A 14155-nucleotide genomic window follows, 5' to 3' on the forward strand; every position below is an offset into this window, starting at 1 on the left:
AAGGTAGTTATTGTTGCAGCTGTGCATTCCGATCACTGTCACACTGGCGGCAGTGGCAGAGGAGAGCGGATCGGTGCCCGTGAGAAAAAATCATCAATAGCAGCGGTGTTATTGTTTAATTTGTCGATATTTTTTGTCGTCAGCGGTATTACTCATAATAAAGGCTTTTGAGTTAAATCGAGTAAGTATAAATGTGTCGCAATCCTCCATTACCCGACACGGCCAATCAGCAAACAATGTGTCACGTTGACAAAAGGACTTCTTCAGCCCACCGGCGTGTTTGAGGCGTGAACATTAGAATTGTGGATTCACTCTTCAAACACACCAGGGGGCTAAAGAAGTTACTAATTGGCGTTTTGTCAACGTGACACATGTTTTTTTACTGATTGGCCGTGTCGGGTGGTGGAGGGTTACGACACATTTATACTTACGCGACCTAACCCGAAAGCCTTTATTATGAATACTACTGGTCGCGAAAGCATGCCACGTGTTAATCTGAGCGGTATTACTGTTAACACATCCGTCGCTGCAGCATTCAAGTACAACTTTGCATACTGCAGAACGCGCATTCTCACAACAAAGCACAACGTGCATGATGGATGTAGCCACGCAATGATGCAGCCACTGTTTTTTTGCACTCACAACGCACGTGCAACTGGCGAGCGTGTATACAAATCGATTTAGTTGCGCGTCATAGCAATTATATTCCGATTGCTGGAAATGTCAATGGTCTAATCGGGCTGAGTGAACGTGACGGAACTCGCCAGAAAGAAAACTAAGAAACGCTAATGAGACGCTAATGAATAATGTTGGCTGATCGCTATCCTCACACTCAAAGCCTTCTGGCTGACGTGGTAAGTAAACGTCTCCTCCATCTCAACACACAATCATCCATTACACAAGATCGTTCAAGAGAAAACGTACATTTTAGTCATTAAACGTAAGCCTCAAACTTTAACAAATCTAATCAAGTACGTGCTAGGATTATTCTTTTTACTTTAAAATGAGCTTAGAGCAGGGGCTTGAGTAATGCCTTGTTTGGTTGGTTGGCAGATTCTCTAGATTTCCAAAAGGTGGATGGCCACACTGGGAGAAATTGAGCCGAATTGGCCCTTAAGTCCGCCCCCAAACACCAGCGGAAACTGCCGCACACACCAACTTGGCAATGACTCTAATTTACATCCAGTATTTTTCCCCATGCAAGGAGTATGTATATACGTACGTTTAACTTCTTTCACACCGTACGTAGCCAATCGTGCTAATCGGAGGTGCGGGGGGAGGGACAACAAACGAGGCACCAAAAGCAGTTCTAAAGAAATGGGTTTTCAATATGGATTTAAAAGTGCATAAAACTAAAGCTAATCAATCAAAAGCTCTGGACGGACTGATGGAGGCAGAATGTATGTATGTTGATCTTATTTCCCACCTTACGTAGCCAACCGTGCACGCATCTGCCCACCACAATGACCATGATGGGCAGATGCGCGCCTCCAGACCTTCTAATCATCCACCCCCACACCTCAACCCAATTCTTACATTCAAATCCATTTCATTCCCAGCCACCAGCAAGAAAAACGCCTCCGCAGTCAAGATCTCCTCCACCACTGGTAAGCAAACCCCATTTTAAACATCTCCCTCACCAGCCCTTACTATCCAGCAAGGTGAGGTATGGTCGCATCATTGGAAGACGACGATCTATCAAACACCGGTGCATCGCAGCAAGCACATTGCAATGTTGCGAATGGACTGGGAGACACCAGCAGAGCGCATCCCATGGAACGTTTCAAACATTTGAAGTATACCGCAGAATATTTTGTTCAGCGTTCTAGAGTCGTGCATTCACGGTGCCACTGACTGGTACCATAGTGGTTGAGAGAGGTGACTGGTACCATGGTGGTTAAGAGAGGTGACTGGTACCATAGTGGTTGAGAGAGGTGACTGGTACCATGGTGGTTAAGAGAGGTGACTGGCATCAGTCGTCACTCCGTTGGCACGTAACTCATTCTGGCACAGGGAATGGTACAGGCATAAATAGCAACGTGGACACCTACTGCGAAAACTCGGCAATACCCTCTTTAAAAAGGAGTGCTTGCGACTCAGTGAAGCTTCACTGGGTAAAACGAGCAGAATAAATACATTTCATTCGCCACAACACGCTTGATGAAAGATAATATGGACTTAGAATAAGGAACCTGAAATTTCAGTGAGATTTCACAAATTTCACTACTTTAGTGAAATTTCAACTTAGAATGTTTGTCGCGTGTCAAAGCACCGAATGTTGTGAACGAAGGAGTGAGCTGGAGTGAAGAAGGGGCGAAGCCAAAGCACCGACTGCGATGATGTACAAACCTCGTGGACCCCGATTACTTGGAGGGACAGTATGCACTAGAGTCCTGATCTGGAAGGCGTTTACAGCACGCTTCCACAATTTTTAAATAACTTTTTCACTCTACACCCAAACTTCCGCATCGCCGACGAATACTTCCCAATTTTTATCACATTTTTAGAAGCCAGCAACCACGAGCCTGAAACTAACTAAAAACAAGAAGTACCCGACTTCATGGACACATTGAAAGCACAGTAGGGGAAGGATGCTTGTTTCAGAACAGATTGAAAATAAAACAATCTGCACGTAACACCGTCAAGTCAGAGATGCTTAATATTATCTTTTTTTTTACATTTCTGCCTTGATTTCTCCAATCCGATTTTCATGAAACACGTTTCAGGCGTGTCTCGTTGCCCGACCGTCCTTCTAACATGCTTTGTGTTGTGGCAGTTGACAGCTCGTGGATGATCAAGGAGAATTTAAAATTATGAATACCATAAAGTGTCTTCTTCCGTTCCACAATGCAGAATTAGAATGCAAAATCGTGTATTTCCAACTAACATATAAAAATCACCAAAAACACCAAGGTGGATCGCAGGTTGGACTAAAAACGTTATGTATCACAAGCACCGCATATACATTATTTGGTTGAAACATCTCATTCTAAAAAAAGTTAGTTGATTGCAATCGTAATAACGATGAAAACACTATGTAACACGATTTTTGTTCCTGGGTAGTGTTATTTTATAATTGATTATGCCTCAAAAGTAGAGAAAATTGATATTAATCCTCACAAACTTTGCTTTTGTGACCAGAACTTTACGTGAAGGAAAGACAAATGCACACGTTTTCTCATTGAAAATAGGTCAATTTCAAAATATGACTGTCCTGGTCAAAAAAGCAAAGTTTGTGGGGATTAAATAGCAATTTTCTATACTTTTGAGACATAAGTAATTGGAAAATAACACTTACTAGCCAGGAACCAAAAAAACATGTTACTATGAAATGTATTCAGATGTGGAGGAGAGTACAGCTGCACAGTTGATAGCACGCCGCGCTTTGAACCCCGTGACCTGGCAAAGTTAGTTCCCGATCCGAGAAGAGACATTTCACTGTTTCACTATCACCTCTGGTGGCACACAACTTGGTTAATATCTGTGTGGCCAAGAAAAAGTTAATTACATAACCATTTGAAATGAGTGGATTATCAAATAATTCACTCTTATTCGCCATATAATTACGGAAATTGTGCTGCTTTAGATGGTAGCAATTGCTGCTCTGGCCCATGGACTGGATGGTTAACATCAGCGGTGCCGTGATGTGAACCATTCCTAGTGCTGCACCCCACTTGATACCGAATAAATCACCAGCCCATTGTGCAGTGTTCCAATAAAAACATCTTGCTACGTCTAACATTCATGGCAAATCTTAATTCCCCATTATGCGAAAGCACTATATTAATGTTGACCAGGCACATACTTGTGCCTGCGCATATCCGTGTCAGTGTCATTGCGTGCGTTAACATCAGGGGGGTCGGCAATCTGCGGCTCAGCAGCTGCATGCGGCTCTTGGAGGAGGAGCTGCTTCGTGACGTTACTCATTCAGGCTCACCACCGTCTCGTGCTCACGGGGCATTGCGGCTCTTGAAATATAAAAGTTTTTTTTTACCAAATTTTGGTTGCCGACCCTTGGTGTAACACGAAGCACTTTCTATTACGACGAAAAATAATGAAAAATTCAAGATAGCCAATTTTTTAGTAAACATTTTAACCTTGCCCTGTGTTTTGGCGAAGGGCTTTTACCCAAAACATTTGCTTCTTCGCATTTGTATTATTGCCAAGCTCCCTTTTATTTAGGCACAATACCAGAGGCACATGTTTCACGGGCAAGTTCTGAAGGTTACGCTTTATTAAGATCAGAAAGCACGACAGCACAAGACACAATGCCCTATGCTGTTCAGTACGCAAACGTGGCTCTAACGATTCAAGGACATAAAAATACGGTTATAATAAAATTACAAAAGAAGATCATATAACTACATCGCAATATGGCATGTTTTCAAATAACTTGTAAAAAAAAACGATCAAAAGCCACTGGGGACCTACCCCCGCAGGCGACTTAATAAATACTTGAAGCTCTGCTCTCTAATTACAAAGTATAAAAAAAAATAAACAGCACAATCACACACAAACATTGCAAATGTAAAAAAAACCAGACGGTACACAGAATTTAGTAATCGCTTCTTGATAATTATCACGAGACACGGGATGCGTGGATGTCAAAGGGGACCAATCTTGCTGCAGGCCTCGGAAGCTGCAGACACGGAATCGCCGTCTTGTTTTCCTTCTGCGGAAAACGCTTTCCTCATCCTCCCTCTCTCCTCCTCCTCATCTCCTACACAATTAATTTGGCAAACATCCTCAAAGGATCAGTACACATATTACCGACAGCAATGGGGCATTAACTACGCAGACAAGCACGTCACGAAAGGACCCAACGTAATAAACAACGCAAACGTCACTAAACCTCAACTTACTTAAGTACACGTTATTATATAGTAAATACAAGTTTGTTACGTTTTGAGAGTAAAAGGTACGAACTCTCAAAATAACGCCAGAGAATAAGCTGTTAATGGAACCCAGCGAGTTAAAACATGAACCAACTTCTGGCATCTCTCAAATTTAAATTATGAATTATTTCAAATCCCTTCTAGATATTGTTTGCTAAAGTCAGACATGTCATGTACCTATATGCAAAGCGTGGATTATTTGCAATAAGCAATACACACAACATGGAATTATAAGTACCCTGTTGCTTTGCAATATATATAAAAAGACACTGGAATAGGGAACTGATAGGAAGAAATTTGATACAAGTCATATTTAAGAGTACAAATGTCCTGGGTTTTGAGTTCCTGACAAGGAAAATAAATCTAGATATTTCCCACTACTGCTCATTGGGTTTTTTATTTGTCCGGAGGACCCATGTTAAAGAACTGGCCACACACTCAAGAGAGCAAAACGTGTTCTGGCAGAAGCCTCTAATTCTGCTACCTATTTGCAGAAAGAAAAGCAACCATTTACGCCACAAGTGAAACTCATTCTGGCGTAGCTGCATTCTACGCAGCAGAGAGCTCCACAACAGCAGCTGCTGCAGAGACAAAGTGGAGAACCAGCAAAGCTCGGCACGAAGAGACAGCCCCCCACCCCCTTTCAATTCAAGTTCCGCTTTTTCACAAAATGTTGTCGCTGCGGAAAGGGTTTTGGGGAATTGCGAAACTATACGCCGCTCTTATTATGGGTAAGCACAGACATCCCGCCATTGGCAGAATGGATCTGCTAATGCGTGCACTTTTACACACATATATATACACATCATATCCGTGTGCGCCTGTAGCGGCGTTCCAAACTCTTCCCTATGAAAGTTAAACAGGGGTCCCCCCCCTCCCCCCAATTTGCGTAGATCCGTTCGGAACGTAGTGGAACTGTGGCGCTACTTCCAAAACGGCCGCACAAAATTGCGAACTTTTTCCACATTATGTAAAAACAACTTCGCCCGACAAACATACGCGCAATAGACGCGTGCGACGGATGGAGGTCCGATCGGTCGATGCTGTCTGGGCATGTGACTACAAGCTGGCATGGCGACGCTCCAGTAACCACTGGCCCATGCCGCGGGATTGATTGCTGCCCGCGGAAGAAATGAACGCGCTTTGTGCAGATTTTGTCCAGCAAAATAGAATAATGCAACAATACAAGTCGCTTCGTGAGAAGTTCACACCGCAAGATGTTTCCACCGAGGACGACTTCATCATCGAACAAAGTTAATTGGGCCACCCGATGTGTTGTAACGCTGTGAAAAACTAGCGCTGAACACAACTCAGCAGCTTGGGCAGTGCACTTAAGCGTGTTCCTGAGAGACAAATGCAATATCAAGGATAACGGTGACTTTTTTGTGTGAATGCAAACATACAAAACGTTTTTAGTGAAAAGAAAAAAAAGTAGCGTTTTTAAACTCAAAGCTTTGCACAGACTAAACAGTTTTTTTGTTGTTTAAATTTTAAATAGTTTGTCTTCTTTGGGCCTGCTGTGTGTGGCACCATTTGAAGTGTCACGTGCAATGAAAATTCTTGGCAAAAAAAACATCAAGCGTAACCCCACACGCATGGGAGTAGAGGGCTAAGGATAGCCTCAATACCTGGAATAGTGACAACTCTCCAAATTAACCGACCACAAGATAAGATATAAATTAGAATTCGATCGAATACAAACATGTTCCAGAGCAGTGAAACTTTACAATAAAGCACCCCGATACAATTTTTTTAATATATATAAATGGAATTCACATGTGCAATAGGGCACTCTGTTGGCTGTGTTTTAAAATCATAAACGAGCCACGTTTTGAAACCCATCATTATCCATTGTCACCATCACCAACGTATAACGGTGATGTACGTACGAGCACATCTTAATTTGTTGTCAGTCCCATAACCGGATGTTCAGAATCACCATGGAATTCAGTTTTCAGTGGTAAGCTAGCTTTCGTGCATTTCAATATACGCCTTAACATTTTAACAATCGTATTAAATTAGCCTTGTGGGAATGCAGATATGTCTTATAAAGCACTTATTTACAAAGCGTGGACATTATTTGACATTTCTGTTGCGATTGTCCACGACTCGGAGCCATAATGTAAGGCACCACCAGAGTGTAGTCTAAATCTGGTGGCTATCTGGATAGTCCTTGTCCTCCCCAATGATGCCAAGTTTGGATAGAGGAGTGATTCTTTCAGCTCTGATTTATACATAGTATTATCAGCTGTTTTTAGAATATTTTAGATTGGAGGAATCCGATGAGCTATGAAGCTCTTTTTCACACATGTCCAGTAGGGGCGGGTCATCAAGTTACACCAACAAATACAAAAAAATTGATATTCTTTAGCGTGGCAACTTCTCTAAGAGTTTGATGCCGGATCGTTATCTTACCGTTTACCACATTTTCCTCTTTTGGGCAAGCATTTCTATTCCGTCAACACGTGCTTTGAGGGGTCTCAGCTCTTCCTCTGTTGCACCTCGTCATGTTAGACACCCCCTGCAAGCTGGAGGTTTATTGGTCTGTATCCAATCATCATCGGACCCTAAAATCTGTCTAAAGATTCTGTCGATGTATTCCAAAACTATGGCGATAGAAACACAGTCAACCTCGTGTTCTTATGAACACGAACTGATCTACTCGTCTTTATTTCTTTCATATGGCGTGTGAAAAACAACTGATAAAACATAACATTATGTTGAGTTTGGTCATCTATTCGATGGCATCGGTTCACCCGTGTTACATCAGTAAGCATCAACTAAAAACAACAAAGGGGGTAAGAGCAACATCTCATAAAAGCAGTTTATTATTGGTGACATAACATTAACATGCTGGCTACTTTTGCCTCTTACAAGAATGATGTATCTCCTGCTGAAGTGGACATATCACCTGTAGCTTGTCTAACACATAACCGACAGAGATGAGAAGTGTATTTTATTTTGTTTTAAACCTTGGCTCATTAATGTCAGACTAATTTATACACATTAAGGTCTCAACCAACGGAACATTGCCAGTTAAAACGAAGGGATTGTATATGAACCTGGTGATCTGTCGTAGATTCCTTCCCATGGTTAATGGACGTGGCAGGCGATATCCAAACCGATTCCTGAATCTCTCCCCCTTCACAAACCCGCACTGAATAGCATGGTGAAGTATGGTCAAGCAACCCCCCCCCCCCCCCCCCATAGTTAACATGGCACGGGAAGAATTTCAACCAGCATTCGATTGGCAAAGGGCTGTAAATAATAATCGTTATATTACTTAAAAGTGCCAAATTAGTACTTACTTTTATAGTCATTTATGGTCTTCACTAGGTCACACACAAACGGTTTTGTTAAAATATCACATTCAAAATTGCAAATAAACAATAATCATCGACTTGCGTCGAGTCCTCGAACTAGACAGATTTAAACAAAAAAACTGCGACATCGTAAATGTTCTCTGAAAGTTTTCCGCCGAGATGGAGAAAATTTATTTCCTAATCTAAATCAGACTTTCCTCTCCGCACCGTCATCTATTTCAAACACGAGACGTAGTCTATCTCCCTTAGCCACTGTGGATGAAATGTATTTTTGTATGTCACCCAGGAGTTCTAATATTACACGCAGGTCCAGCTGTATGCATTATAAAATATAATCTAGGACTTGCGTTACAGGATATGGCACAAAAAAAAGAAACTAATTCTGCAATAATCTTGTAACGAATACAGCTTTAAAATAAACACCGTCATTACTGTATTTGAATGTTTTCAATGGAGTAAACAAAAAACATTGCAAATGACACTTAGAGAGTTTGGTTGCAATAACGTAACAAGTTTACGGATAGTAAAAAAAAATATGGCTTACGTCACAACTTTCCAAAAATGTTCTTGTATCTCGTGAAAAAGATATCTTTTAATCTCTTTGAACTATATTGTACGGTATCGTTTTTTTAATTAGGTTACGCTTTTGTAAAAAGAAAAATCTTGAGTTACTAAATTATGTTTTCCCTTTGGAAAAAAAAAACACATAGAAAATTCCTGGCCAATGTTAAACTCCCCAGATGCCTGTTACTACTCACAAAAGAGGCGTTTCATAAACTATAGTTAAAATACTATGAAAACAGTGCCATTGTCTTGAGTGCAGGCTATAGAATTGGCTCTCGTGTACACTATCAGACGATCGTTAATGACGCGATGGATACTCTCTTGGGATTGGCTGGCAAAAGCAAAATAAAAGTCAGCGCCTCCTTGCTCAAAATGAGCGATGGAGTGGACGCTTATCTCCATCGCTGGTCCTGAGCCAGTGGTGGAAATGTTTACACTCCCATGGCAGACGCCAACAGAGTATCTACGTAGGACCACCACTGTTGATTTCCCACAAAGTGGTACTCATTCTACCGACCCCTGAGTGATCGTGGGTTGAGTTGACCAAAAGTTGAGATGCTAATCCTTCCAATCGTGTGTCAAGCACTATCCCTGCAGTGCCATCCCACCGGTGTGATAACACACGACCATATTCTCGAGATTACGATGACCCCCCCCCACTCCTGCCCCCCGCCCCCCACCCCCCCCAGAAATTAAGGCGAAAGATAGGGGTGCGTCTTACATTCCAATTGGTGTGCTTTATGTAGAACGTTATTGATATAGCGAGAACTAGTTTGGGCTACGGCTTACTTTCCCAAGCGGCGTCGCATAATCCAGACAATACGGTAAAGCACAAGCCGGTGTCTGGCGCTACTTGCCTACCACGGTGGCCTTGAGTCAGCGGTAAATATTCTGCATTCCTTACGAGCGAGCTGTTATCTCTAAAGTGAAACGCGTGTTAAGTGCAAAAAGAAAACTCAACTTCACTATGGATATACATTGCAACTATTGCCATGCGATTAATTGGCGAGCTACTTAATAAGATGACAACTCATGGACGAAGTAGGATTGACAGTACTTAGTACGGCTGAGTGCACGTTGTTGTAATTTAATATTTAAAAAATCTAGGAACCATGTAAAAGTAAAAAAATATATATAACACAAAAAATGTAACTTGACGAGACAGTGAGGAATTGAAAAAGATACAATACTGAACTTTTAACTCATAAATTTGAATGTTGGTGCTCATAATTAACAAAGAAATATAAATAGGTGGTCATTATTACAGCATTGGAACAAAGATGCAATATATAACCTGAATTGGATGCATGTTTTGACAAATGTGTGGTGGCCAATGGAAGATAATGCTGCCAAAAAGACGTTCCACTAAAAGTTGATGCACCTCGATGGGTTTTTGCACAAAACGCATGTTTCACCTGGCATCTAACGCAATTGCACAGTGATTACATAAGATATCCGTCCAAGCATGCTCTTAATAAGGCCTGAAAATGTTTCCTCTCTTCATCGGCTATCATTTTTCATTTTGCAACCGCTTAAGCCTGTACACAAGAAACACACACACAGGCCACGTAAACCACGTCGATTTCCAAAACATTTCTTTCCTTTCAGACAACCGAACCCAGGTTACGAACAAAAGAACAGAGCCAATTAGAATCCACTCCATCCACAGAGTCGGCTTGGCGAAGGAGAACCGCGAGCGAGCGCAAATTCAGCGGCGACGCACTTCACCCCTGGGAGCCTTGGCCATCTCCCCCCCCGCCGGCGCCGTTTGAGCGAGCGGAGCACGAGCCGGCGTCCGTCCCCGAACCGTCGGGGCTCTCCGTGTCCACCGAGACGGCGAGCAGGGACAGCCGCGGCGGCGGGGGGGGGCCGCCGTTGTCCCGTCCGACGCCGCGGCTCTGCGACGAGCTCGTCTCCTGGCCGACGCTCGACGGCGGCGCGTACGCCGCGGCGAACGACGGGACGCCGTGGCCCGGGAACGGAGCGGGATGGCCGCGGGGCGCCGGCATCGGGGTCAGGGAGCCGGCGGGGGTCGGCTGCCCGCCGGCCGACGTCGCGTGGACGAGCTGCGGGGCCGTCACGCCGGGGGACTGCGTGGTGTAGCCGCACGCGGCCCTGGCCGGGGTGGTGGCGGTCACCGGCGTGTTCAAGGTCCCCGCGGATTCCAACACGCGGTCGGGGTCAATGATGAAGTTGATCACTGCAAGACGGACGTAGCCAAACAAAAAACGACAAATCACGTTTAGGTCAGACTACACTGACCATCAATCAGCCCTCAAAGGGGAGTTTGCGACGTTACCGGCAACAATTGATAATTTTGATAATTTATAATTGATAATTTTTTTGATAATTTTATCAAGAGTTTGTTCAGCAATACACGGTTGATTATTGAAAGGTGTGTCTGTTACTCAATAAGCTACTAATAGGTAGCTTTTTATATGTCAATTAAAACACTGTTTCATGAGGATACAATTTTAAATGTAATTTTTATCAGGCCCCATGGTATAAAGTGCAGTCTCCAACTAAAATTTTCCACTCTATATCTCTATTCATGTACTATTAAGGGCCATTGCCCGATACATCATCGACGATATATTTTTCAATCAACGCCTCGGTGTTATTGACCGTGTTGATTTTTTTTTGCAACAATTGGTTTCAATAAATGTTTTCCAATTGGCTTTGCGTCACCGACAGAAATGAGGTCCTGCTTGCTAATCGTTTAAGGCAGTACTTAACCTTATAAAAAATAATATTACATGTCTGTAAATCGGAACCACATCACAATGCATGTCGGCCTTCCTGCACTCCTTCAGTCAGCAGAGCATGACATCACACGAGACAGTAGCAAAACAGAATAGCTTTGTAGTCAAATAAATTGGTCACTCTAATCCAACACTAATTGATGCTCAATTATGTTCTATCAATAGTGATTTGCTGCATGTTCCTCATCCGATATCGCGTATTTAAACATCTTAAACCTCAAGAGTGGGGCTAGAACAATTGAAGTTAAACAATTATAAATGAAGGATTTTTATTTAGTTACTGTTAAAGCTGCTGACATCAACGTTTCTCATTTGAGTTGGCTTAAACGCAGATAGTTGCATATGCTTTCTTTCATTTGCACTGCCTTAAATGAAAATGAAAGAGCATGTTCGACTCACTATTTTTTTTTTACATATTTGTGCCGAAAAATTGGGCCATGTACCAACTGACACTCAGCCTCCAAAAGTCGGGTGAATAAATAATAATGATGCATCAAAACATGGTGCGTTGAGACCGTTTCTGATTGCTGGGTTAGAACTGCCATCTCTAGAAAGGAGTCGAGCGATAGGGGAAGAGACAAGGAAAACAAGTTTCAATATTCTGCTTTTACCCCCAAACGTATAAACGGAATGTCTGGAAGGGAATCCGCTGGACATTATACAAGAGTAGCACTCCCTGTGGAGTGCACTCGGCTGTACTAAGTATTTGGAAAGATACTCTTAATCTGGATATGAGCTATATTAGTGTGTTCCAAATGCACTAACTCAACACTTTTCGACACAACTACATACTTTGTGTCAATGTGGTATAAAGCATTACCCAAAAACAGCACAATTCACATTAAGTCTTCCAATGTATGCAAATGCATCGATCTTATTCACAGCAGGTCACTAATAAGAGTCGAGACCGAATTAATATATTGTTTTTTGTGTCCAAGCATTTGCCAAAAGCTACACAAAATTGTCCCAGCCACTTCGCCAGAAATAATACGAAATATGTAATTCACTGCCGTCTGCGATAGACTGAAAACACTTTTTTGGCCTTGCTTTGACATGAAAGAATGCACGTACAAATGGGTGCATGACGCCAACTGGAACACGCCAATAGGGTCTCTTGCAATTACGCGTTATTCACTTAAGTTATAGAATGGCCTTAAACATGATTCACAGGATGTCCATTCCTCGTTAATTGGCATGTTGCAATAACCTGGGCAGAGACATTCGACCAAACTTCCAGACAGCGATCTCCACACGCACATCCACGCAAGCAGACGAAACTCACCACCCACGTCAGCATGCAGGGCTAATTTGGGTGTCACGAGATCTTGAACTATTGCCGCAGCCTTAATTATTACTCTAAAGTTTTGAGGATACACAAAGGATGCTACGCTTAATGTTGAACTATTTAATCGCCCCATCCCACACACACACACACCCTCCCCCTTTCAAACACAGGCACTGACCAGCGTGGTGAAGTATGGTCAAACAGCCCCCGTGACCAATGCAGGAGGAGGTCTTCATTGAGCAGTGGAATTACAAATAGACTGTTTTATTCAGTTACTTACATTAACATAAACCAAACATTTTTTTTTTACTAGGAACACGTGGAATTAAATATATAATTAGTTTTGCCTTGACTTTGATTGCACAGAACCTTTAATAGTAGGTACCAACATTAAAAGTGTTTACAGAAAAATTTCCCCCGACTTTTATTTACTGCAAAAAAATGTTTTGGTGTAAATGACATGGATCACAAATATACCATACACACATTTAGTATCAAAATGATCAAATCGAATTTTTATTTCAAATTGACGGCTAGAGGATATCCATTGCAATTTTCACTTTTTTTTACATCTATAGTATAATGATGTTATTTAAGCCCTGGGCAAAGGAAATAATCATTCCTTAATTGCATCAGTTATGACATTTGATATGTTTTCTACATTTACAGGGAACAATTTACCAGGTAAAATACCCATTAATATATTTGCCTTCCAGCTATCATCAGATTCTAATCACACACTTGGTTCACACAAACTCCAGTGAGTAATCATATTAACCATGCAACTTGCACTCCCCCCCCCGAGGTGTATAGGTTTTTTTTCTAATATTTTTCCTTACACAGCAGCAACATTTGGTGATACTGTTAATGGTGAAAAACCAATACAAGAGATTCCTTATGAACGAATTAAGATAATTACAATGTCAAATACCATTGTGTAGGAGTCCAGTCTTGGTTTAAAGCTTTCATAATTCCAAATTTAAAATAGAACACGACAACTACTTATTTGCCCAGGGAAGCCACACCGAGTTCCAAGGGTTGTTTTCAGGAGGGCTCCGGGATTATTGAATGTGGAAAAGTTGTAAGGACTTGTTAATAATTCTATATTTGTGCGCATATTGTCTAAGGCGGTTCAATATGAGAGCATATTGCACCGTTTGACTGCCCGGTCATTTGACGCAATGCTGGCTGTTGCAAGCAAGGGTCGCCGAGCACGACACTGGTGTGCCGACCGAAGAGCGGATAAGTAAACACCGATGCAGAATTCTGCGTGACGGCGGTGCGATGCCACTGACCCCTACGCAAGGACTGACCAATGCTAAAACA

General features: G+C 42.3%; 1 protein-coding gene across 4 annotated transcripts in view; it reads right to left on the reverse strand.

The window, feature by feature from the left end:
* Positions 1 to 9484: 9484 nt before the first annotated feature.
* Positions 9485 to 14155, reverse strand: part of LOC144943929 (centrosomal protein of 170 kDa-like) — an 84991-nt gene continuing 80320 nt past the window's right edge. For all 4 annotated transcript variants that reach the window (XM_078871806.1, XM_078871804.1, XM_078871805.1 and 1 more), the window contains one exon: positions 9485 to 10982. In XM_078871806.1, the coding sequence (XP_078727932.1) occupies positions 10507 to 10982 (476 nt within the window). In that variant the 3' untranslated portion in view covers positions 9485 to 10506. The remainder of the gene's footprint in view (positions 10983 to 14155) is intronic.

This window comes from Lampetra fluviatilis, chromosome 33 (assembly GCF_964198595.1).
Source record: "Lampetra fluviatilis chromosome 33, kcLamFluv1.1, whole genome shotgun sequence".
NCBI lineage: Eukaryota > Metazoa > Chordata > Hyperoartia > Petromyzontiformes > Petromyzontidae > Lampetra > Lampetra fluviatilis.